The sequence below is a fragment of the Micropterus salmoides genome, unplaced genomic scaffold (genome assembly GCF_014851395.1).
Source record: "Micropterus salmoides isolate LMB-PRFRI ecotype aquatic unplaced genomic scaffold, ASM1485139v1 Ms_hic_scaffold_18, whole genome shotgun sequence".
NCBI classification, from domain to species: domain Eukaryota; kingdom Metazoa; phylum Chordata; class Actinopteri; order Centrarchiformes; family Centrarchidae; genus Micropterus; species Micropterus salmoides.
The window spans coordinates 20,011,421-20,037,426 of record NW_024040928.1 but is presented as its reverse complement, the minus strand read 5'-3'; the positions used below and the strand labels follow the sequence as shown (position 1 = coordinate 20,037,426).

The window sequence follows — 26,006 nt, the reverse complement described above, 5'->3', positions numbered from 1 at the left end:
GCAAAGCCGCTGTTAAGTGCTCAACTTTGGGCTTAGAAATCTGAGTGAAAACGATTTACTGGTTACTGAAACATGTTATAAAAGCAGTGCCCCCAGGAAGTAACCTCAGTGTTCCCACAAACATGCTGGCTAAGCCTGGCCTTAATAGTAGCTACTGGGCTACATTTCCCAGGCTCCCCTCTTTCAACTCATATTCTGTGTGTGGAGGAGAAAGCTTGCAGAGGTTGTGCTAAGCTCCTCTGTCCCATCAGTCATTGGTTGATTGCCACAATGCAAATTACACAACATCTGCACTCAGTTTCCAGTTTGAGGTGCAGATAGGTAAACCAATGCAGTCTAATGTAACAGCCATGTAGGTTGTAATGGTCAGATTTTGGTGTTTTAGAGATTCAGTTTTCTGGAAGATTTAGAAGACTGTCATTGATGGTGCTGTTCAATTGCACTGCGTTATACTGAGAGTCTAGTAAGACTAGACATGAAACACTTGGCAGAAACTTATTCTAACATATTTTATTAGTAGACAGAAACCCTAGTCTTTATCCTAACAGTGCAAACAGAACTTCTATTTCCAATCATTTAGTTTTATAATTGGATCGTCACTTATCATAGCAGTAATAACAGTTTGCCTGCAATAATATATAAAATGACGGACAGTACGTCGCACAAACGTTTGTCGGTGCATTAAAGCATGTTGCCTCAATCATAAGTTCATTATGCTTTTCAGCATAAATTACCACGCCAGTTATGTACGCTTGCCAGTAAGCAGACTCGACAATAAATTGCCAGTTTTTTGTCAATGGAGTTATGCGTGACATTTTCTCACATAGTAAACGAGCGGCACGTTTTCGGGTGGTGGTTTTGACAACCAAATATTAAAAATGCATGTAGAAGACCAACATTTTTTTGGCCAGCTCATGGCAGCCACATACAAGCAAAGCGCCGACTACACCGGCTTGGTTGACGTGTGCCTCAGCCGAGATCAAAGCAAAACAGACTCACGACTTGCAGCGACCACAGGGGACGACTCAACAGCCTCAAAGACTTTGAAAAAACTACCAACCATTTCCATTTACACCACTTATAAATTCTGCATCTAAGACACAATAAAAAAAACACACAGGGGGATTGTAGCGGAAAGACACAAGAGTCCATAAGTCTCATCTGGCCAATTAGCTAGCCTGCTAGCCAGCAATGGTCATAACAATTTTGCTCTCTACTACACTGGCAGACCGATGTTAGCTTCAGCAGCTACTCACCCCAGCCGAAGAGTGCAGGATGTCTTAAAAACTGAGTCACAGCCGCCCGGCGGGTTTGTCAAACCGTAAAAACGTCGTTGTGCTGGATTTGTACGACTGCAGTCTCCGGACAAGCCTGCGGTGCTGCAGCGTTTTCAGTTCGCACCGCTCACAGCACCATTAAAAGCTGCATTGTTGGAGCTACGGCTGGACAAACAGCACCGACAGCCCGCCGCAAAGCATTGTGGGAAACGGTGTTGCTTAAACTTCCAATTCAAATGCTTAAAATATTGGGAGAATGCTCCACCTAGTGGTCAGTGTGGGTACTAATGCAGTGACACTTAAGGGGACAAAGCTTGTTTATAACAAAATATATAATAATGTATGATTATATATTTCACATGTATAATAAATATAAGATAATACGAAGTTATAAAATATATGATAGTTGATCATATGTTTAAACGTCCAATGTGTAATATATCTATTTTCAAAAATGCAATATAATATACAAAATATTTTTTTCCGTGGTGTATAAAGACCTTAACGAACAGTTAATGAACATGTTTTTGTTATCTCAGAATGAGCCATTTATATCTGCATACACCGTGGGTGAGCGAGTTTCTTCAATATGTTGAATACATACGAAGAATATGAGAAGAAGAAATAGTAGTTGTAGTCATCTGGTTTGTTAGAAGCAAGAAGAGACATGAAATGTGGACAAATGGAGGACCACATGTATTATTTGTTTAGCACAAGAGCCAACAGACCGTGTCGGCCACCATAGCTTCTCCTACCGCTTGCAAAGGGAGGGGTGAGCGGTGAGTGAGCAGTTGGATGCAATTCACAACCCTTTCCACCAGATGTCACTAAAACTTCAAACCAAATCAATAAGTGCGTTTAACTTCATGCGGTGCTGTGCAGTGCTGACTTAATGTGAAACATGCAGAACTTAAAATAGGGCATGCTGGTTAGAAATTGTGTCCGAATTTTGCATGCGCTGCAAAACGGCACCATGTCACATGACATTAAAACGTCGCTAGAACCACACTTTTGTCTGGTGAGCTGACATCAATAACTGATCTTGTGGCATTTGGAAAGAAAAACGCCGCAAGATCAGTCATTGATCTCAGCTCACAGTAAGCTCAGCCAGGTAGAATGTGTCCGACTTGACAGCACCGTTTTTATTCCACACCCTTGCAGTCACCTGCAACTCACGTGTGACCATCAAGTTTGCGAATGACAGCCGCAGTCATCTCGAACGCACCTAATAACTACAAACATGATCATCTTTCTGTGAGACATTATTATTTTGTGTTCATTTGTTCATTGAAATAGTTGTTGAAAAGTTGTAATTGTTTTATTCATGTTTTATTTATTTTATGTCACATATTTGTTGCTGATTTGAATCATGTGCACGGACCTCAGACTTGTTGATCTCAGCACCTCTTCAGGATATTTTGTGTTTCTGCTTTTGTTATGTATTCAGTACTGTATTGCAAAATACTTCTTTGCCTGATTGTTTGTATGAAGCAAATTGTTCATGAAAAATTTAAAACAAAAAGCACAACAGTACGGCAAAGCCCATAAACAAGGATGCCGTTAATGGGAAATGTACAAATGTACAGAAACAAATCACTTTTACAATTATGACGACATGTCAGAAGCGCTTGCTTAAATGCATAACAGATTATGGATTATAATACTTCAGTTATAAACTTGCATTACACACGAGACATGCAATATGAAGAAAATTTATTTTAAAAGGCAGCCAAGTTTGTAATTCTGGCAGAGAATGTATATAAAAATAAACAGGCCTAAATCTGATAATAATTGTTTACTTTCTTCTGTTTATTGACATTGAGCAAAACATACCAGCCTTTGTTGTTTCCAGAATCTTTTATTAGTCCGCAACTATAGCTTGATGGACCATTGCACTGTCTTGCTCATTTATAATTAAGGGAAAAATATAATCTACATAATTTCTTAATGTACGTATATGCTGTTTTTTTGTTTTTGTTTTTTTAACCATTTCTATACTATCATGGACTATATGTAAGTGTTCTTGTGTTCATCTCATTTTCTGTTTGTTCCCTTTTACATGTATTTTGAAAAAAATCTGATTAATGCATTTGTTGAAAGAGGTCATATTATGTTTTCTTTTGTTTCCCCCTTTCCTTCATTGTGTTAACAAAAACACAAGTTCAGACGGTTCTATGAAGCTGGGCTGTAACTTGCAGTACATGTCTATGTGTGGCAGTAGTGAGTCCACTAGAGAGGCAAATTACAGAAACGGCCCTAGAAGAAGAGGGACACACAGTCGCAGAGTGATGACGTATGAACTGAAAAATGGAGAGAAAACACATGTCTGCTTTTGCTTTGTATCAAACGATTTCAGCAGACGCTGCTAAGCCTCCCCTGCAGGTAAAATACAAGGTCGATATTGGTTCAGTGCCCGGTGCTCTGCGCTGTGATAGACGAGTCTGTCACATCTGCAGGAGGAACATATTCTTCCTGATAGCTAGTGTAATATTACACCATGTTACCTGCTCTTCATTTCTCCAGACTGGCTTAACTTTGTTTAGCCGTATGTTAACTGTGTATATGATGTTCTAGGTGGCAAATAAGAAGAAAAGGAAAAAGGAGAATGGGGCCAGTAAGGTCAACACAGTTAAAGCTCAATTAAAGCCTGAAAGGAAGAAAATGCGAAAGAAACTCCTAAAGTCTGCACAAAGAGAGGAGAGCCTTAAGGGAGTTACAGAAGTAAGTGTGTACCTGCCGCAAAGATACAAAGTTAGATGCTATGGAGTGCTATGTTCAGGGCCACATCGCATGTTAATGTCAGTATTATTATTATTAGTAGTAGTAGTAGTATTTCTTGTGACCCTGAAAAGATTGTACTATACCGTTAAGGTTCATGGAGTCTTTATTCTTCAAATGCAGGAGGAGTGTGTAAACGGAGATGGTGAGGATTTAGAGGCTTTGCTGGCCAACCTGGCGAAAGTCAGCAACAGCAAGGAGAGAGCGAGCAAGCTGTTCCAGTGGCTCATCAACCCTATTCCTGCCAAGTCCTTCTTCAGGTACAGATGAGTGTGTTGGCAGTGTTTCTGTCTGTAAATGTGCATTAACTCTGAGCAGTCATATAAATGCAAATATTAGGCTGTAGCACAGCAAACACTGGGGTCACACAATGGATTAAGAAGGTTTTTAGTCCAAAATTACAACAATACAGACAACTTTAAATAATACCCCCTGTACAAGGTGGCATCTATTTCTAGAAGCCTTCACCAGCTAATATTTTTCCTATTTCCAAAGGGAAACATGGGAAAAGAAGCCCATTCTTGTTCAACGTAAGAATCCCAATTACTACAAAGGACTGTTCTCTACAGCGGAGTTTGATCGCATATTAAGAGAGGTAAGGATCAATATTACTTTGACCCTCATCCATCCTTTATTTATCAATCATTTCCTAAGCTGTGTTGCAATTTGTTGGCATGTTATCAAGACAAATCTTATTAACATATATGGGTATTGTCATATACCAGTAAAATGTCAAAACACTGAAAGACTCATGGATGAAAGAATTAAAAAAAGAAGCATGTGTCTTCATGCATATCTATCTATCTATCTATCTATCTATCTATCTAACAATATGAAGTAAAAATATGTTTTGTTGTATATTATGTTGTATTTTATTTGTATGGTCTTTGTACTTATATTATTTATATTAGCTGTGTGCCCACATTTGTTGTGTTACCTGTTCTTCAATGATTAACTGCAAGATTTGGTCGTGTTTTGCATTATGTTCTTTAATAGTTGATTTAAAAAAAACAACAACAATAAAAACCTGAATGAAGACGGATATCTGTCACACTGAACTACATGTGTGCGTTGTTGAATTTAAGGAGGATGTTCAGTATGGCGTGAACCTGGATGTCACGAGCTACACCAACGGCACTAGGGAGACGCACAATCCTCCAGGGAGAGCTCTGCCGTTCACTGTGTGGGAGTTCTATGAGGTAAGGCAACACTGATGCAGGCAGCAGATCTGTTTACAGTATGTGCTTATTTCTAATGTAGCATTACTGTGATTCTGCATTTTAATGGTCTTGAATTACATTCCTTATAATTGGGCCCTTTGCAGTGAGTAAGCTGCACTGTCTTTCTCTGTGGGGGCCATTACATTTTCTAGGAGCACATTCATTAAAAAGATTTTAGATGCATGTTTATGTATGAAGTAATATATTAATTTTAATATTTTCTGTGCTGCAAGTAATTTTGTGTTAAGTGTATTAGCTTTATCAGTACACCATCTGCACAGCGCTCTCATTGTAGATTAATAATCATCATCGGATCTCTGTTTCCCAGAATGGCTGCTCCATCCGCATGCTGAATCCCCAGGCTTTCTCCTGCACAGTGTGGGGCGTGTTGTCCATCCTTCAAGAGCAGTTTGGCAGCATGGCAGGAGCCAACATGTACGTATCTAGGACAGCAGTTATCTCGGCAAACTATTTTTTGAGTGCTATCAATTTCCGTTGAATGTGTGTTTTCCTTTTAACCAGATACCTGACACCACCTGGAACACAAGGCTTTGCTCCACATTACGACGACATTGAGGCTTTTGTGGTTCAGCTGGAGGGGAAGAAACATTGGAGGGTGTACAACCCAAGGTGAGAAACAGTGAGCAACTGTTCAAAAGAGCAGTTAAATTCACACCAGCTTGCTTTTGCCACATTAGCAATACAGAAAATAAAATGAAACCTTTTATTTATTTTATAAATCTGTAGGTTTTTCTAGCAAGATGCACCAGTGTGCTTTTTATGCACTACATTTATCATATGTGGCTCATGATACACTAAACAATGTTTTCTGAGTAGTTTGATCTAAATCAGTAAATAAGTCAGGGATTGATACTAAGAAACAGTCTGTGATGAGTTTTTTATTTTTCTGACTTTTTCTTAGGACGGAAGATGAAGTCTTACCTGTGTTTTCAAGTCGTGAGTAAAATAAATGAGTTTGTTCATACTTTTTTTCTTGTGAAATAAAGGATTAGCTAAATTGTTTCACTTTGGTTGGGAACAGGATTTAAAGGGAACTATTTACTGTACAGTATTGGCTTTACACATATTTACACAGAGGAAGGTACGAATATGAAGGAATTGCTAATACTTAAGGGGGTCCCAACATGATCTCTTCAGAGCTGATAAACCGTAAAGCAGACAGCCACCCATTCTCAGACATGACTGCTTTGCGTTTCCTCTCCAGCAAACTATGATCAGGCAGACATTGGGAAGCCGATCCTGGAAGTCGTGCTAGAAGCTGGGGATCTCCTCTACTTTCCCCGAGGATTCATCCACCAGGGCGACTGCCTCCCCGATGCTCACTCGCTCCACATCACCATCTCTTCTTATCAGAAAAACAGCTGGGGGGATCTGCTACAGAAGGTAAATACCCTGTGACCAAGGCTCTAATCGGAAAGCTACATGGTCAAAAAAAAAAAAAGGTAGCATCGGGGCATGAAGATGCCAATTATTTTTTTTACATGAAACAGTTATTGGATTATTTTGACAGGTATAGTGTAAGAGCTTGTGTAAAATTAAATTAATTAATGTCATTTATTCTTGTAGCCACTTTATGAAAACATTTGCTGATCTAAACACATTCAGTTCTTCCTAGAAAAAGTACTTGGGCCCGCAGCAAAATTGTGCATTTGTTTGTTTGCTACTGCAGCATCAGCGTTTCTTTTAAAAAGAAGAAGAAATGCTGTGGTAAGACATGTGGTTCAACAAATCCATGGGAAATTAACCCAAACTGTTAATCTGCAGATTGTGCAATGCATAAAACACCACAGCAATGAGTGCTCTGCAGCAAAGACAAAATCCAAAGTACAACAGCCCTGGGGATTATCATTAAAAAATTTTGTTTAAAAATAACACCTACAGATGAAGGCTAAGGCTCTGATCAGAAACCTAAGTGCTTCACAAAGTACAGCAATTGGGCATGGGTAAAATAACATTTTTACATTTTCTGTTGAAGTGCATTTGCCCGGGAAATTATGCATTTTACGTTTGCAGCAACTTTAAATCAGGAGATAATCCATGGAAAAAATGTTTCATTATCACCCCACGAACTGACTAAGGCTGCAGAAACACCTTAGCAATGAGCACTCTTCACCAGTTAAGACAAAAACAAGACGACGTAACCCAAATTACAAGAAACCTGTTATCACTAAAAGTAAAGTTAACGAAGCGTAGTCCGCTGGCTGTTTAATATGTTGGATATTCATCAAACTAAACCACATGAATGAAAACTACTGTATAAACAATCAGTACATGTATATGGACTTAAGAGAAAGATGGTTCTAATAATTTCTGGTGTTTGATATTGTTTTTCTCAGCCTCTCGGCCTACCATCAGCAAGTTTAGACAGTTTTTCCATTATGTTTTTCTATCCACCTTTTTTGGTCTTTCCACTTTTTTCAGGTGGTTCCGGCAGCATTGGATATAGCATTGGAGGAGGATGTGGAGTTCAGACAGGGCTTACCTCTTGACTACCTCACATACATGGGAGTGCAGAACTCTGACAAGGTAATTAATCAGTTATTGTGTATTTACTTGTCACATCCCATCACCATCACCAACTTTGGCTTATTGATCAGGTGTGTGTGTGTGTGTGTGTGTGTAGGATGACCCACGCAGGACAAAATTCTTCTCGCGGATTGAGAGTCTGATGAAGAAGCTAACCAATTATGCCCCGGTCGATGCTGCTGTGGATCAGAAAGCCAGAGACTTCCTCCATGATTGTCTTCCTCCCATGCTCACTCCAGGTATCTGACGGATACTTGGGTTTTGGGAATGAACTCCCTTTCAATTCAGTTAATTCAGAGGAAAACTGTGCTATTCCATGAAAGTGTCCATGCTTTAAAATTGTGCCGCATGAGATGCAGAACTTTTCTGATTCAGAATATTTCACGCCATCTCCCACAGAGGAGTTGGCCACCAGTGTGAAAGGAGCGCCTGCTAGGTGGGAGTGTGGGCAAGTTATGGATGTAGGCGCACACATCACTACCCAGACCCGCGTCAGAGTCCTGCGTGCTGGATGTGCCAGGTATTCTTACATTTCAAAGCACATTCACACCATGCAGGTTTGGAATGGACTATTCAAAATGTGGAGTATATGGTCTTTGACTGTATGTTGTCAACAACACCTGCTTCAATGATCCATTAAAGCAGACATGTAAAAAGGCAATGTAAGTTTATCAAGCGATTTGGCTTATAAGCTCACTCTCTCCCCAGGTTATGCAGCGATGGAGAAGCTGTTCATCTTTACTACACGACAGACAACTCCAGAGTTTACCACAAAGAGGAGCTCAAGAGTTTTGAAGTAAAAGCAGAGGTATATTTGAAGATCTGTGAAAATCGTGTCTTGTACATAGTTTCTTATTGATGTTCTGACGTAAGTTTTTTTTTCTTACTGATGTTACTGTATACTTCTTTTTCTTTCAGTACACAGATGCCATTGAGTTTCTGATCCATTCATATCCCAAATTTGTGACAGTGGGAAGTTTCCCATGTGATTCTGCAGAGGACAGGGTATGTTTTATGTATACACTTGGAGCTGTGATGTGATACTCTACATTCATGTATTGTTTCTGTTCTGTGTACAGTCGTGTTTTGGTGGGAGGGGTCTTGCATTGCCAATTTATGCAAGTCTTTTGGTAACAGACAATGTCACTCTCACCATCTCATTTTACATGGATCTTTATTCAAAATGATAAATATGAGCCTGTGTTATTTTAGTTGTTACTCAAATGGTTTTCTTTTACCCCCCCAGATCACTTTGGCTGAGCTTCTTTTTGAGAGGGGAATTATCCACACTGCAGAACCTCTGTAGTGTGGCCACAGATCCTTCAGTCACGCTGACTGCATGAATAGATTCAAATTGACTTTGACTGTGCTAAATAAGATCTTTAATACAAACCACTTCTTTGTCCCATGTAGTCATCATTACCTTTACTGCAGTCATTCAAAGCAATCCATTTATGAATTTTCTTTCTGTTCCGCATCAAATAAACCAGTTTAAAAAACAAAATTTAAATTGTCATATTTGGAAACCAACATCATCAACATGTACCAAATGATTTTGATGAGAAAGGGCATTTTTATTAATGGCTGATACAACACATAATAGTAAAGATTATTGGTTGATCCAACTCAAAAACAGAGATACGTCTTCTTAAATATTCTGATTTCATTCTGATCATTCACACCACAGATGACAGGACACATTCCATGTAGGGGCAGTTTACTTCCAGGTCACCTCCTCACCAGGCTTTAGCTCCCTAAAGAGAACAGAAGTTAGGAAATTGCATAAGCTTACACCCAGAGTAACAATGACATTAAATTGGTATTGAAATGCTTGATAGCACAATCAAATACAAAAATAGCAAATTATAATAAGATTTTATGTTTACAGTGGCTTAGACACAGGAAAATGGACAAGGTAAAGCACAAAACTACGAGCTGTAATGTTCTTTTTGGTACCACACTAAAATGTGTGCCATCTAATAAATATTTGGTGGGGTTTACCATAGTGGAGTACTGTAACTGTGTTTTGGGTACATGTTTTCCCTTTGTCGCTGAGCATTCATTCTGCTGACTTATTTGCATAGTAATTTGTTTAAACTGTGGGTAAATGCGTATGCAGTAGCAAAAATCATCACATGACTTTTTACCTTTTAAACATAGGTGGAAATGTGTGTTTTATTTTTACCTGCTGAACAGAACACTTTTGTTCCTGAATGCTGTCAACTTTTGGTCCTGTTGTTTGTCAAGGTACCATCCAATCACAAAGCCCATGGGCACCAGTATGTTCACCCAATGCTCCCGGGCAAGTGCTACAAAGTTCACCATGGTTCCTACAGAAGCAAGCGGAAGACACACTGTAACAACTCTGTGGCACTGATTTCTTTCCACTTTGATATAAATCAGTTCAATTTCCCACATGCTTAAAACAGAGAATCATTACAGGTAATCTAAAAAAAATTGTGACATTACTAATAAAGATCATGGCATTGATGTAGCTTCTCTGCAGTGTAGATCTGGTAATCATACTGGTTACATTTAAGTACCCACATAACATGGGGCCAGTGTAATATATTTTACTGCTCCTGTTGCTGAAAACCCTAAGCCATGTAGGTTGCTCTGCCAGCCAATTTGGACATTGGAAAAGTGACACTGAAATGAGTAGAAATAGACTATAATGTTTTGCAGAAGGTGGCATCATACTGGCCCTGCTTGAAAAGATAATCCAAAATAAAATGACAATCTCCCCATCACATCTGCGAACCTATACAGGAGAAAGACCTACCAATTGTTTTAGGACAAGCCATGTTTATATATGGGACCTCCTCAAAACTATTGTGACACTAAGGTCATTGCACAAATAAAGCTGCTGATTGGGAATTGATAGGATTACACAATTGAAACTAGTAAGTAAGTAAAAGCCTTAGCCTTTGGACAAGCATACTTGTGTGGACAGACAAATACTTTAGGGCAAGGAGGTCTGTAGATATTTCACTGTTGCTAACAGGCAGCGCTATTAGCTGATTGGTGGAAGGTCAGGGCAATCTCCAAACATAATTAATTATAACTTTTATGTAGTTATATTCACACACACAAGCAGCGAGTGTAACAAAGATTACTTCAAACCATATATGGTGTAGCTCTCATTTCCCCATTTGCAGTGGGAATAACATTATAACCAGCTTACCCACAAAATGAAGCTAAGACACTGAAAATATATTTTGCAACACCAACTAAGCACCACAGCCAGCAGCTACTGGCTAGCTATCATTTAACGTCAGCTAGTTAGCATTAGCAATAGGTGTCGGGTTTTCGTAGAGAATGGCTTCCCTGTAGAAAAAAGAGTGTTAGTTGTGTTTAGCACAGGTAACCCATTAGAGCACAATTACTCAAACAATTAAGAGTCACGACGTTGGGATATCTAAAATATTACCTTCTGTTTACACCAAGCCGTGGCCTTCAGCACTTCATTCACCAGGCAGAGGACATTGGACTCTACCAACTGTGCAAACACGGCAGTGGTACTTCAACAATAAAAACACCACTATTAGCGTAATGGCCTTAGTGGTGGGTGATTGCATCACGTACAACCTAGCGTTATGGATTGAAAATATTAAAGCAATTTCTTAAAATATTGTACGATAAAATGCGTATTGGCTGTTTTGTCATAATATTAAGTTTAATTAAACCCGCCCTACATGGTACGCTCCTTTGCCCTTTCACACATGACGCAGCCGCTAATGGTCTGCTAGTCAAGTGTGTGTTCAACAACCCGAGCCAAAATGTCTTAATGTTTTGAATTATAGAAAACCCAGTCATTGTGTTTCTTTTCCAACGGGAGAACATTTGTATTATCTCACATTTAATGGTATGTTGCACGCGTCTTTGTCGATCTAAGTCACTTAGTTTACATCCACTAGCTAAAAATGTAGCTAGCATGCTAAAATACACAGACTTTGCCGGGTAATTTGTTAACGCGATTGCTTGTGTGTGAAGTAGCTGTGGCTAGCAACCAAACTGTTTACTTTTAATTTATTTACTTACTCGACTTGCAGGCCACATATTTTACAGGCCGATTTTATTGCGATAACATTGTAAAATTTCAGTTCACAATCGAACCATGTCTTTGTTTGTATTCCTTGGATTTAACGAGTTTTGTGCGTAGTTGTAATCAAAGTGATAAAGAGCCACATCAACTAATGTAGATGGTTTTGTTTTGTTTGTTAGGATGGTTGCTTGTGGTCAGCATAATCCAATGCTAATCTAATTGTACTTTCAGCGTAAAAATTGAAGGAAAAATGACGTCCATTATCAAGCTGACAGCCGTGTCAGGGGTTCAGGAGGAGTCGGCCCTCTGTTACCTGCTGCAGGTGGATGAGTTCCGCTTCCTCTTGGACTGTGGCTGGGATGAGAACTTCTCAATGGACATCATTGATGCTATGAAACGGTAATTATTTTATACATCAGCTAAACACTTCAGTTTCCCTCGGTTCCTTGTGTGATGTTCATTTCCCCCTCCAGATATGTTCATCAGGTCGATGCTGTGCTCCTCTCCCACCCTGACCCCATACACCTGGGAGCCCTGCCATATGCCGTGGGGAAACTGGGTCTAAACTGCACTATCTATGCTACAATTCCTGTCTACAAGATGGGTCAGATGTTTATGTATGATCTGTATCAGGTAGGAAGGGGGGGATGTCAGGTTGTTTATTAATAGAGCTTGATTGCATGATTACCATTGCTTCATTATCATTTCCTTCTTTCCACTTAGTCTCGGAACAACAGTGAAGATTTCACACTGTTCACCCTTGATGATGTCGACTGTGCTTTTGATAAAATCCAGCAGCTGAAATACTCTCAGATTGTCAATCTGAAAGGTGAGTTAGTTGCTAGACGCTAGTTAGTAGTTAGACGCTTATAGGTCAGGACTCCCCCCACTTTATGTATCACTGGCTCCAACGTGGTTTATATATTTCTGGTTTACCTGACAGGGAAAGGGCATGGTCTTTCCATCACTCCTCTTCCAGCTGGTCACATGATTGGAGGCACTATTTGGAAAATTGTGAAGGACGGGGAGGAGGAGATTATTTATGCTGTGGACTTCAACCATAAGAGAGAGATGTGAGCACAGATGAAACATTCATATGAAATGGAATTTTGCTTTTAGTTGTGTTGGTTTTGTTTTTAGTTTGGCTGTTAGTTCGTCCTCATTGTTACTCCTTTTCTCTCTTCTAGCCACCTCAACGGCTGCACGTTGGAGAGCATAAGTCGTCCTTCACTACTTATTACAGATTCCTTCAATGCTACATATGTACAGCCACGGCGCAAACAAAGAGATGAAATGCTCCTTAGTAAGTCATCTTCACAAGCCTCTATAGTAGTAATACATAAATTTAATAGCATATTTATTCAATTAAATATTGATATATTTTAACATGGTCCAGTGATCAAACAAATGAGCTGTGTTTTTTGTTCTTCTCAGCCCTTCCTCTATTTCTATTAAGCTGCTAAATTTAAAACTTAACATACAATTTGAGAAAGATGTTGTTTATTTACACTAACCTATATTTTTTACTCACAGCCAATGTAATGGAGACCCTTCGTGGTGATGGTAATGTCCTTATTGCTGTGGACACAGCTGGACGTGTGTTGGAGCTGGCTCAGCTCCTGGACCAGATTTGGAGGACAAAGGATGCTGGGCTTGGAGCTTACCCGCTTGCACTGCTTAACAATGTCAGCTATAATGTGGTGGAGTTCTCCAAGTCCCAGGTATCAATCATGGATTGTCACACTTTGAGTTTGTATTATTCCTCATGCTCAGTTGTTAATTTATCATGACAGTTTGGTCATTTCTTTTCACCAGTCGTAATTGTTAATCTATTGTCTTTCTCTAGGTGGAGTGGATGAGTGACAAGCTCATGAGGTGTTTTGAAGACAAAAGAAACAACCCCTTCCAGTTCCGTCACTTGACCCTGTGCCACAGTCTTGCAGACCTGGCCCGGGTGCCGAGCCCCAAGGTGGTGCTTTGCAGCCAGCCAGACCTTGAGTCTGGCTTTTCCAGAGAACTCTTCATTCAGTGGTGCCAAGATGCCAAAAACTCCGTAATCCTAACCTACCGCACTACACCTGGAACCCTAGCCCGCTACCTCATCGACAACCCCGGAGAGAAGATGCTGGATCTGGAGGTCAGAACAGCAGTCACGATGCTGATTTGCTATGACAGGGGATTTAGTTTTATTTCTTCATTTACCTCATGGGAAGCTCCCATCTCTCACATTCAGACCCAGCTGGGGAAACAACAAAATGTGTCATTTTATCATTTGCACCATATCCATCTTTCACCTTTCTCATTATGGCAGGTGAGGAAAAGAGTGAAGCTTGAAGGCAAGGACCTGGAAGAATACCTCGAAAAGGATAAAATGAAGAAAGAAGCAGCTAAAAAGCTTGAACAAGCAAAAGAGTAAGTCCCAGTAGAAATAGACACAAGTCACCTGGGTGCTTAGGAGTTAGATGTCTGTCTTTGATGATGCTGATATAACAAACCATTTGATTCATCTAAGTTTGCAGTCTGCTAGCAGTTTAAATGACAGCTTATGTAAAAAGCCAACAGAAATTAGGTTGCAAATCTAAAACCAGCTATTTAAATGGATATCTGTAAATAGGAGTTGAGTCATGATTGTAAATGGACTGTACTTTGGGGTTCAGTATCTTGCCCAACTCCTATGTACACATATAATGTTTATTTCATGCATTTGCAGGGTGGATGTAGACTCCAGTGATGAGAGTGATATGGACGATGATCTGGATCAGCCAGTTGCTGTGAAAATGAAACACCACGACCTGATGATGAAGGCCGAGGGGAGCCGCAAAGGCAGTTTCTTCAAACAAGCCAAAAAATCTTATCCAATGTTCCCCACACATGAAGAGAGAATCAAATGGGACGAGTATGGGGAAATCATCAGGTACTATAATACTGGTACATGTGAACATCGAGAGTACAGAAATATGTATATAGAAAAAACACTCTGATCTGTGTTTCCTGCCATCATCAGTGAACCATTATTGATCTTTCACAGGCTAGAAGAGTTTCTAGTTCCTGAACTACAAGCCACGGAGGAGGAGAAAAGCAAACTGGAATCCGGGTTGACCAACGGTGATGAGCCCATGGACCAGGATCTCTCTGTCGTTCCAACCAAATGCATCTCCAGTGTAGAAAATCTTGAAATTAGGTCAGTGATGCTTTAAATCTGTCTGCCTCTGTAACAAGAACTCCCTTTTATAAACTTTACCATTGGCCACTAGAGCTGGATCAGTGGCCAACGGTGGAGTGCTGTGGTGTGTTGGATGGCCTCCAGGTGTGAATAAGTATAACCAAGGCCAATTGTTGCTGAAAAGGGTTATGTCTACTCAGCAAACCCCTCCTGCATACATCACAAGTCTATCAAGAAACATGAGTTGGTAGTAAACAATCTTTGACAAATCAGCAGTATTAAAAAGACTTGATCTGTCTTCCTCCTCCTACAGAGCGAGGGTAACCTACATAGATTATGAAGGTCGTTCTGACGGCGACTCCATCAAGAAGATTATTAATCAGATGAAGCCCAGACAGCTGGTGATCGTTCACGGGCCCCCAGAGGCCAGCCTTGACCTGGCGGAGTCCTGCAAAGCTTTCAGCAAGGACATCAAAGTCTACACACCCAAACTGCAAGAGACCATAGACGCCACCAGTGAAACACACATCTACCAAGTAAGCCGCAGTAAAAGCCTGCATGGTTGATTTCTTTAGCAATGACCATTGCTAACGCATAAAAGCAGCCTTCTATGACAGGCCGGTTTCTTCATCTATTCTCATCTTCTCGCGGTAAAGGTGCGGTTGAAAGACTCCTTGGTGAGCTCTCTGCAGTTCTGCAAGGCCAAAGACACAGAGCTGGCCTGGATTGATGGCGTACTGGACATGCGCGTGGTGAAGGTGGACACGGGCGTGATGCTGGAGGAGGGTGTGAAAGACGAGGAGGAGGACGGCAGCGGAGAGCTGGCCATGGACGTCGCCCCCGATCTTGACATCGACCACAACGCCACAGCGGTGGCGGCGCAGCGCGCCATTAAGAATCTGTTCGGGGAGGACGAGAAGGAGCAGTCTGAAGAGAGCGATGTCATTCCCACTCTGGAGCCACTGCCTCCACACGAGGTTAGGCGGGGCAACACTGTTCAGCAAAGTTGTTGAAATGATCATTATTTAAATATTTATTTAAGTATCAACATTTGTTGCTAGAAAGTATAAAGATTCTCTCCACCCTGCATGTGATAGGAATTTGTGTCTGACCTTTTAAAAAGAATCTACTGTCTGCCTAATTGAAAAAACTAGAATCTATGAATATGCAAAGATTTTCAGAAGTGTAAGTTCTGGTCACAAGATGTGTCACACTTCACTGAGAAGCACATTCTCAGTGTGTGCGATCTAACAGCTTCAAGGTCCCACATCACACTTGTGTAAGTTGTATATTGGATTCCTTCATCCTCGTACAAACATGCCATAAACTCAGATTTAGGGTGAGCAGAGAGAAACTTTCCCCCTTCAACAGATGAATATGTGCTGTTTACTCTGTGCTTACATCATTCTACAGAGTGAATTGGGACTCATGTAAAAACAAGTTTTACATTCTGTTATTTTGTTGTCAGATACTCTCATTATATCAAGTGTCCCATCTCGGATTGACTAGGTCATAAAAAGTGGAAAGAAGCCTTTAATTCATCTTAGAAAGATTTTGTCTGTGTGGAAGCCTTGTCCTCCCTGCTTCTCATTTTGGCAGGTAACCCCATTTCAAGAGTCTTGGCAGTCACACAAAATACTAATGGCTAATGAAATGGTAAAAGCAACAAATGGGTTGCCGATGCAGCCAGTGGACAACAACTCTGATTTTCATGTCCCAAGACTCCATTTAAAGAGGTTGGAAGACTTTGCCAAAGTTACAGAGGCTAGAAGGGATTGAAATGTGATTCAGATTGTATGTGTCCACAAGGGCGTATAAGCAATTTAGACAGCTCTCAGCCTGACCTGCGCTCTCTTCCATTCTCCCTCCAGATTCCAGGGCATCAGTCGGTGTTCATCAACGAGCCTCGCCTGTCTGACTTCAAGCAGGTCCTGCTGAGAGAGGGCATCCAGGCTGAGTTTGTGGGCGGGGTGCTCGTCTGCAACAACATGGTGGCCGTCCGCAGGGTGAGTGTCCTTGCCACTGGCTCAGCAAGCACGCTATCCATCAGATCCCTGCGACGCTAGTTGCCACTACTCCTCAACAGGAGCCAGCACAGAAGACCTATGGCACAGGCTGTTTTTTTTTTGCCAAATCCACAAAATCAAAATGTTCTGGTTTTATTCTAGATTTACAACTGGTCTCTGTGTAAAGCAGTTGCATAGCTGATATATAGGTAGGTTTTAATGACATGTAGAATTAAAGGACCTGTACAAAACACTTAAAATAACTAAGTGTCCAGACAAGGTACCTCCAACAAATGTAACTTTAAAGGCCTTTGGCTTATTACTGTCTGTAGCCTTCAGAAACTTCTGTTGTACCCTTCAAAGCCTTAGAAAGAACTTGCAGAAAATAATTTATCACTGCAACAAATGTGCACAGAATGAATACATGTCCAGTGATGTGTGTTTATTGCCAAAGATTCTGTTGACTGACTCATCAAAAGAAGACATACGACATACTAATATTGTTGTTAAGCAGTATGACGCATTTGGCTTCTCCATTTGTTTGATGATGGATTGGGCGTCCTGAGCAGTCAGCGTGTTTAGTGTAGTGGGCAAGTTGTTAATGATGCTGTAAGAATTACAGCAGCTTAGTTTGTCTCGACAAACGTGGACAGAGGCAATAGGCTGTAGATATTGTATATCAACGTCTCTATGTGTGGTATTGGCAGGGAGTCAAAATCATATTGTTAGCATTGCAGTTAAGTAGTGTTGTTTACAATGTACTGTGGTTTGTTGACTGGTCAACAAAGTCAGATAATATAAACATAATATAAAATATTGATGGTTTAAAGGTTAAGGTTTATTTACTTACACACTATAAACTAAAATACCAGCGTTTAATGCAAAATGGAACATTAACACAATAAGAAACAAATAAAGTCTGCCTAAGTAGGATTAAAAAAAAAAACCTAGTGGCATATGAAGACATCCCGCCTCAGAGGAAAAACACAGAAAAAGGCAAAAGTTAAGAACTAAAGGAAAAGTAGGAGTGAGTCAAGATACCAGCAACAAAATGCATAATTGACAAGAACTTAAAATAGACGCAACCCAGAAAATGAAATCAAAGAGAACTGAGACTGTTAAAGGAGTGTGTGCTTGTGTGCTGTGTGCTTATCTTTGTGTGATGCCTAAATGGGAAGTGGACTGCTTCATTATACATTTCAATCCTAAGTCGGTCAACGTCTGTGGGAAACGAATTGTTTATTTTAGTGTGCCGTACAGGGCTTGTACATCTATGTTTTTAGGTGAAACCGTGTTGTGTTAATGAATGTTATTTGAGGACCCTCATGACCTGTGCATCTTTGTGCTCTTTGTCCAGACGGAGGCTGGACGCATTGGCCTGGAAGGCTGCCTTTGTGACGACTACTATAAGATCCGGGAGCTGCTGTATCAGCAGTACGCCGTGGTATAGCAGCAGCAGCAGCAGCAGGAGGACACGCTGCAGAAGAGCATACCACGGCAACACAAACAATCCTTTACGAGGACTTTACCCAGAGGAGAAGAGTGTACCACAGTCCTACCTCTGCCTCATGGGCGGCTCCAGCTGTTCCACTGCAAACCATGTTGTACATTTTCCATTTTTATAGTTTGTTTTTTTTCAGATAATGTTTTTTTTTTTTTATTGTTCGTTTACCTCCACAAAGTGAAAGGCAGATGCTTTCCCCTGGACTGACCTCTCTGAGTGAACAGACTGAGGTTTTTCATATTCCTAAAACTCCTCCCACTGTACAGTAAAATCCCAATGCACTGGATGGACTAAAGAATGCTTTTCCCCTCCGTTTGTGTCATTAAAAACGTGTCTTTTCCAAATATGTATCACTGTTGAACGTTTGTCTTAAATGTCTGCAGTTAAGGCGGGGGATTGAACCTCAGTATGTGAGTACAAAATGTAACAGGCATCAAAAGCTGGCATCAAAATCTAAAGTTCTATCCATAATCTCTTTACTCGTTCACTACTCTCTGTATAATGGGCAGTAAAAAGTAAATTTACTCTATAGTGAGCACTGAATTGAGATATTGGACACTTTTGAGTCATTTGTCATTTTGCACAGAAAGGCTTAGTGTCACACAACTGTTAATTTCCCCAAAATCTGCAAAGTCGTGTGTATGCCATGGACTATACTGCAGACTTCACACTCAGAATTGGGACACTCAAATAAAATGGCAAAGGACAGATAGGGCGGGGCAGTAAAACAATAATTACTATTGCAATATACTTTTCCTCAATAACAATATAACACATGTTCAATAGCAATTATTTTTTGTTTGTGTATTTTGTTGAGGAAAAGGGACTGAAAAAAGATTTAACTTAATTTTCCACATCTGTTGAAAACTGATTTTATCATAATAGTTTTTAATGTTCTGCCTCAGATATGTGAAGTAATCACTGTTTGGCAACAAGTGTTTGTTCTGACCATAAAGAAAAGTTTTTAAAACCACAATTAACCATTTGGTTTCTTCAACTTTCACTCAGGAGCAAAAATCTGCTTTTAAACTTGAAGAAATAATGATTTGACATTTGTTATGATAATTATCGATTGATATGACATTTTCTATCGTGATAATTTTTTTGGCCATATTGCCCGGCCCTAAGGACAGATATATTTCACTCTACGGTAAAGCTTTAGTCTTATTTATGTATTCTTTGCTCATATATTTTCAGGTTAATCGGTCTATTTGGGCATTTAAAAAATTCACCAGTCATTCAATTTATGCAAAGTTAAACAACAACATTAAAGGAGTGGAGCGATTTGTTATTGCACTTTAATAAAGTTGGGGACCTTGCAAGAGACAGACAACAATGGTCAAAATCAAAGCAGCAGAGGTCACGGCATCGTGAGTTTTAGCTCGTAGTTTAGGTGAAGTTCCAAAAAAAGCAGAATCCTACGCTTCCCAAAATGCCATCTGATCTCAACTCCAGCTTGTAAAGCAGGATACATTCTGTAATAAATCTGATGTCTCAAACCCAAATTGTGATAACCCTCATGACCTCATTAGAGTAATTCTTCTCAATTTGACACATCTCATCCAGAATTGTTTAACAGTTGAGCTGTTTAAGAGGCTAAATAGCACTCCTCATGACAAGTGAAGTCACCTTAAACGCTGACCTATTGAGTTTGCCATATTTTGTTGTGTTAAAAAAAGTTAATTCCTTAAACTAAGATATTAAAAAGTCTTATTTTGGTATCAAAACATTTCTAGCTATCCCCAGCCCTATTCAAAAACAAATGTGATTGTGGTTTGCATGTGCTGCTTATCACCACACAATATTTACTGCCTATTAAGCGAGCTAGTACTGCACTATCACCAGATGGAGACATTTTTCAGCTGTGTCTAACCGGCCCCTGAACACCCATATCAAATCTGCCCATGCAGCAGTACCATCTGTAATCCAGTGGTGAGATGACATTGTCCCTGGAGTGATAAGTGGGATTGACTATAATTTGGCCTGCTATGTATTGAGCTAGGATTACCATTCTTCACTTTACAGTTCAGCTAACTGTCTTCCGCAGCAAAAAAAACTGTTTACCTCCCTGGCTGTTTGTGACAGGGTAAAAAAAAAATAATGAAACGGTTCAGCGGTTTGCATTCTTATCTTTTTTAGGCACACACGGATATACAGCCTCACCTCCGCTGTGCTCCAGTGAGGTCCAACCGGTGTATTAGAAAGTTGCGTGATAAGAGGGAATGTTGCTGGCGCGGAGGATGGAGGGAGGGAGGCAGGGTGTCATTGCCGGAGAGATGTGTCCACTGCACCCGTGGTGGCACATTGACTCGGTTGATTACGTTTGCAGCGTTGTGTGAATCCCCGGGGTAGATCCTTAACACAGGCAGCTGCGGAATGCCACTTTTATGGATATATCAAAAACAACAGCCCACCCCCGCCTCGCAGCATCCCCAAAACTCCTCTTCATCATCCACGACTCTCCAACATCACATGTGCATCATAGCAGTGGAGACTCCCCCTACACTGATAGCCTTTTAAGCAATCACGGGGGGGGGGGGGGTACACACACACACACACACACACACACACACTAGCAGGACAGTGAAACAAAGCAGTGTTATAGTGTGTGCATGTAGGGGGGTAATCAGGCACATGGTTGGAGGAGTTATACGTGAGCACGGATGGCTGCCTGAAGTTCAGGCCTTTTTTATACAGTTGCATAACATACAGTTTTGCACTTAACAAACATTAAAATTTAAATGCTCTTTTTTTAATCCGTAGCTCGCACACAGACACACACGCACACAAAAAACTTTCATGTTCAGAAACACACAAATGATGCCTTTATTTATTCCCCCCCCCCGAACCACAGTAACCGGTGACAGACAGAAGCTGAGTGAGAGTGGAGATGAGGAGGAGAGAGAGGAGCTGTTCTGTGCCACAGTGCATGCCAGCCCTGTCCAGTCACTGCTTTTCATTTTGATAATTGACCGGGAACGCCAGAAATGTCCATCAGCTAATCCTCTTAGCTTTCATAATGCTGACTCTGTCACAGAAGCCCCTGTTTTAATGTAACGAGCAGCTAAGCCCAGAGCACTGGGTAGAGTCGTCCTGGGGCAATGAGGCCGCTCTGCCCCCTGGAGGCCAGTGAGAGATCTGCTCTCAACTCAACAGGTGCCCAGCCAATCTGTCAGAGCAAGTCATAAATCCATAACCTGGCACCAGGGTGACCAGCTTCCCCTCTGCCTTTCACGCTATACTCATTGGCAAAAAGCTGTACTCAGAAAGGAGCATCTTGATCATGTGTGTCCATTCATCTGTGTGGATTGGAGGATGAATGAATTTAATCTCCTCTGAATTCCCGGTCTACTCACTAAGCAGACCACTTAATGCCAATGACATCAATGTAATAATGTGAAAAGGGGATGGATTTCTATGAAACCTCACAATATTCAAACATAGCATAAGGCCCAAAAATCCCATGATATCCAGCTCTATAAATGGAACTTGGTCTTGTCATTATGCCCAAATGGACATCATGTTGAAATTTCAGGAGCTTTATTACTGTTGTTTTACAAGCTTAAGCACAGGTTGTTGATGAATACAAAGCGGTCCTTTGACATAATGATACGTGACTGTTGGTGGATATTTAAAAATGTGTACAGTCATGCCTCCATACTTACCATTATGCTTTTATCTCATCCTTTGACTAAATGCAAAATAATGAAATTATAAGAGTAATGTAAGACTCAAATAGTGATTCAGAAAACCAATGTTACAGTGAGCTCAAGGAATAAGTTTGACATTGTGCAAAAATTGACTTTCCTGCTAACAGAAGATCGATACCACTTTGATTCCTGTCAGCCTCTTAATTGTAATTTTGAGTCTGAGATATTTCCCACTTGGTTTAATGAGCTTATAAATGTCAACAAACCATAAATGCTTGCAAAGCCACAGTAGAAGTAAACAGCTTGGAGTGAACACTCCCAAGTTGGTATACTGGTAAGCTATTCTGTTTTTCCCCTTTCGGCTGACATTGAGTGAATGCAGTATTGCTAGAGCCATGAGCTGATTAGCTTAGCTTAGCATAAAGACTGTAAGCAGGGGTTAATAGTTAGCCTGGCTCTTTCCAATGTTTAAAAAATATGCCTGTTGTGTCTTATTTGTTTCACCCGTATACAAGCAGAAATGTAAAAAAGTTGTGGTTTTGCTGGTGGTTTCATTAATAGATTTAGTATTACTGAACTGTGTGTTCAGACATAAAGCAAGGTGAATTTTGGAGGTGAATTCCTCCAAAGGGGTATGACCAGACGCGAAGACATGTTTGTTCCAGTAGTTTCAACTTTAGCAAAAAATATGAACTAATGGGAAAGGGTTAGGGAATGTTAGAGAAAGACTGGAGGGAAATAACTGAAAGAAGTTGGTGAGTTGAGTCAAAGTGAAGCCATCACACAAATACACATAGCCACACTCCCACACACACACAGTTTGGGTGTCTTTTGCTAGCTAGCTAAGAGTTAACGTCTGTACAGTCAGTATATTGGCTGTTTGGGATGAATAAACAAATTATCCAGTGGTGAAATTCGCACAAGTGACACAAGGAGAATATTCACTTCACTTTCTGTCTGAACACACCATAAGACTTTTGGTTAACAGGAAGTTGCTGCACCTGGCTAGTAGTGACCAAGAAATAATTATATTACATTACTTCCCATGAAACTTGCCACTTTTGGATATTTTGGAAGCAAACAAGATATAATTAGTGAGTGTAGGAGCTGGTATAGGTATATTTTTTAACTTTGACAGAGCTGTCTAGCTAAGTTCCTGACTCCGATATGAGACTAGTAGGCTACTCTTTTAAATTTCGGCCAGAGAGTGAATAAGTGTGTTTTTCCAAAAGTGTCATTGTCAACTATTTCTCAAAAAATGTGTTTGGTCTGGAGTTGCCTTCTGAAACAAAATTTAGAATCTCAAAGTAATTTCAAAGGTTTTTTGGATATGCGTTCCACTTCCTGTTTTCAGTTGTTTAATTTTCTCCCTCCTCATGTTTTCCTGCTCTACACTTCTTAATTCCCCTCTAGGCCATCACTTGCTTTTTCCTCCATCTCTTCCATAATTCCTGCCTCTGTGGGTAATCCCTATGTGCTAGCATCTTCCGGTGGTAATGGTCCTTCAGTAAAATAACCACTTTCACCCACCCACTCTAAGATACACATTAAAAGGCTATGTTGAGCAGAATTTCTGAATTACTGTAAACCATTACGGAGGTGATCCTCTTATGCAACCTGCTCTTCACACCCGTCCACAAAGCGGGTATGCTCACAAGCACAAATCCACAAAGGCTCTTGCTGCCAGATTATCCACAGTCCACAATACTGCAGCTGCCATTTTTCCTTTTTGATGAAACAATGCGTTTTTTGGGTACATTCATGGCCGGGACTGATCCCGGCTGGCTCTCTGGCAGAGACATGTGGATGACTTAGCGATCATGTGTATCTGACTGGATATTTAGGACAGATCACATTAGATTGTTTTGCTCGGCTTGTGTACAAACAGCGCATTCTTCTCAGCAAGCAAAACAAACCTGACCAATTGGTTGTCCGTAACTTGAGGCGATGCAGGCAATGGGATCAGAAAACACATTCTTGGATGAGAGCAGTATCAGCCTCTTAGCAAACTGCATTCAGGCTGACATGTGGTTCCAGCCAGTCAGCAGAATGCAATCTGGCTGGCCTGCTCTTTCTGCTCAGCACATCAGAGGTAACCGGCGCTATCTGATGTGACATGGCTGACAGCGCCTTGAGAGCTGTGAGGAGACCCTGCCGATGGTTAATTCAAGCACAGAAAACATGATGAGGATTTGCTCTCTGTATTTACCCCTGTAGACATCTTTCCTAAACTCAGGGCCGTGTAATAAGGCTGAATCATCTGCAGTGAATGATGTTCATGTGAAAATGAGTAGAGGCTGGACCGAGGAGTGTGAATCCAGAGAAGTGAGTCAGCAGCATTACAACTGTTTATCTTCGTGCCGTTCAGGTTAGATGTCAGCACTAGTGAGTGGTGGGGCCACTGATCTCGGTCAAACTGAATGTACAAATTGTTCTGCTTGCTTTAACTTGTAGCACAGCATAAGTGAGGTTCAGATATTGTCCAGTTACAAGAAAGAATGCTACATTTTCTTTTCCTTTCTTCTATCATACATTTTCTACCCTCAGGTCACTTGAGACCCGAGCCAGCTCCATTAACTAATAAAGGCCATGAGATGAGATTCAAATCTCAAGAAAAAGCAAGTAAATGGACCTTTAAATTGAGATTACATTGCCACACATGCTAGCAACACAGCTTTTAATGGTAATTATTCAGTGACCTGAGAGAGTTCCACTTGCAATTAGCTTATGAAGACTTGTGGCTTGACTTAAGACTTGTTACTGAAGAAGTGATTTGTGTTTGCCTTGATTGACCTAAGTCTTGAAAAGGGGCACCTCATCAGCATTGCTCTTTAATTCATTTTGGAAACTTCAAATGATCAATTTCAAAATTGATGCAACAGAGATATACTGACATTTAGTTTCTAGTATGGGTCAAGCTTCAAAAACACTAGATCCTACGACTCAGCTGCGTCTTTGGTAAGAACCCTAACCTGCTTGGTAAATACCCATATCGTTCAAACTCTAACCTAAAGTTCTTCACTCAGGCTTTCTGGTAAACATGTCATGTCTCAAGCCTCAACATAAATTACAACATCAGGGTTACTTTAAAAACTCCTTTAAGAGCAGCAGAAGCACTTAGTCTTTGCAGGCTGAGCACTACTCTTCACAACAAGTTAACTGATCTTCATGTGAAGAATTGGTGGGGTGCTATTACTAAAACATTTCTGATTACTTTTCCATCAAACAGCACGTTCCACTCCTCGTGCCTGCTTATGAATAATAACACTATGACATTTACAACTCCTACTCATCCTCCTACTACACTACAGAGTGCCCATAACTTTTGTGTCCAGTATGGAGGTGTTCAGGGTGATGAAATCACACAGCAGGGAAATCTACTGGCTCATTGACTTTATTGCACACCCTTCCACCCCCAGCTCCAAGTGGATAAAATGAAAGAGATCACACTCACTTGCCCTCTGTTTCAGGGTACTGCGGGCTTTATTAATACAAACTTTGGAGTCTGTCTCTGCGACTCTGATGCTATCTTCCCACAATGAATGGGCTGCATGTTTCTGCTGGGATAACCTTTATGGTCAGTCTGAATGGGAATTTCCACAGTTCTTTGCAAGGGGAAAAGGTTGCTCTTTGCGTGCCTACAATTCCTTTTCTTCTCTGAAGACAAAAGAATAATGAAGTTATTTATGTTATTTACATAAGGCTAAGTCTCTCTCAGATATAGCCAATATGTTTTCCTCTTGCCACTGTCTGTCATTAGGTTGCACAGCGCCCCAAAACAGGGAAACCTTAATCCATTTTCACACAGTCCCAATG

General features: G+C 40.6%; 4 protein-coding genes across 4 annotated transcripts in view; 2 read left to right on the top strand and 2 right to left on the bottom strand.

The window, feature by feature from the left end:
- extl3 (exostosin-like glycosyltransferase 3) overlaps positions 1 to 1,461 on the bottom strand; it is a 32,729-nt gene extending 31,268 nt beyond the window's left edge. The window contains exon 1 of the mRNA XM_038726329.1: positions 1,257 to 1,461. The gene's annotated coding sequence lies outside the window, so the exon portion shown is untranslated. The remainder of the gene's footprint in view (positions 1 to 1,256) is intronic.
- A 2,071-nt stretch (positions 1,462 to 3,532) lies between these two features.
- Positions 3,533 to 9,326, top strand: riox1 (ribosomal oxygenase 1). Its single transcript, XM_038726680.1, has 15 exons — positions 3,533 to 3,659; positions 3,852 to 3,998; positions 4,179 to 4,315; positions 4,551 to 4,650; positions 5,141 to 5,254; positions 5,604 to 5,710; positions 5,798 to 5,905; positions 6,198 to 6,232; positions 6,501 to 6,679; positions 7,718 to 7,822; positions 7,920 to 8,061; positions 8,222 to 8,342; positions 8,531 to 8,630; positions 8,741 to 8,827; positions 9,069 to 9,326. The coding sequence occupies exons 1-15, from the start codon at positions 3,585 to 3,587 to the stop codon at positions 9,126 to 9,128; spliced, it is 1,617 nt and encodes a 538-aa protein (XP_038582608.1). The 5' UTR covers positions 3,533 to 3,584; the 3' UTR covers positions 9,129 to 9,326.
- A 49-nt stretch (positions 9,327 to 9,375) lies between these two features.
- On the bottom strand, positions 9,376 to 11,400 carry LOC119908809 (NADH dehydrogenase [ubiquinone] 1 beta subcomplex subunit 1-like). The gene is made up of 3 exons (XM_038726681.1): positions 11,253 to 11,400; positions 10,008 to 10,152; positions 9,376 to 9,576 (listed from the first exon to the last, which is right to left on the bottom strand). Exons 2-3 carry the CDS (start codon positions 10,145 to 10,147, stop codon positions 9,540 to 9,542), a joined length of 177 nt encoding a protein of 58 aa, XP_038582609.1. The 5' UTR covers positions 10,148 to 10,152; positions 11,253 to 11,400; the 3' UTR covers positions 9,376 to 9,539.
- A 147-nt stretch (positions 11,401 to 11,547) lies between these two features.
- On the top strand, positions 11,548 to 19,087 carry cpsf2 (cleavage and polyadenylation specific factor 2). The gene is made up of 15 exons (XM_038726679.1): positions 11,548 to 11,687; positions 12,099 to 12,266; positions 12,341 to 12,500; positions 12,591 to 12,696; positions 12,811 to 12,940; positions 13,055 to 13,170; positions 13,401 to 13,588; positions 13,714 to 14,004; positions 14,179 to 14,279; positions 14,578 to 14,781; positions 14,896 to 15,048; positions 15,344 to 15,566; positions 15,687 to 16,007; positions 16,902 to 17,036; positions 18,394 to 19,087. Exons 2-15 carry the CDS (start codon positions 12,118 to 12,120, stop codon positions 18,484 to 18,486), a joined length of 2,370 nt encoding a protein of 789 aa, XP_038582607.1. The 5' UTR covers positions 11,548 to 11,687; positions 12,099 to 12,117; the 3' UTR covers positions 18,487 to 19,087.
- The last annotated feature ends 6,919 nt before the right edge of the window (positions 19,088 to 26,006 follow it).

Bases quoted from the DNA above. Each gene is read 5' to 3' on its own strand.
- riox1 (XM_038726680.1), top strand. From the start codon at position 3,585: ATGGAGAGAAAACACATGTCTGCTTTTGCTTTGTATCAAACGATTTCA. The intron at 4,651-5,140 runs GTAAGGATCAAT...GTTGAATTTAAG, and splicing joins TTGATCGCATATTAAGAGAG to GAGGATGTTCAGTATGGCGT. The intron at 5,711-5,797 runs GTACGTATCTAG...CCTTTTAACCAG, and splicing joins AGCATGGCAGGAGCCAACAT to ATACCTGACACCACCTGGAA.
- LOC119908809 (XM_038726681.1), bottom strand. From the start codon at position 10,147: ATGGTGAACTTTGTAGCACTTGCCCGGGAGCATTGGGTGAACATACTG. The intron at 9,577-10,007 runs GTAAAAATAAAA...TGTTCTCTTTAG, and splicing joins AAAAGTGTTCTGTTCAGCAG to GGAGCTAAAGCCTGGTGAGG.
- cpsf2 (XM_038726679.1), top strand. From the start codon at position 12,118: ATGACGTCCATTATCAAGCTGACAGCCGTGTCAGGGGTTCAGGAGGAG. The intron at 12,941-13,054 runs GTGAGCACAGAT...TCTCTCTTCTAG, and splicing joins TTCAACCATAAGAGAGAGAT to CCACCTCAACGGCTGCACGT. The intron at 14,782-14,895 runs GTACTATAATAC...GATCTTTCACAG, and splicing joins GAGTATGGGGAAATCATCAG to GCTAGAAGAGTTTCTAGTTC.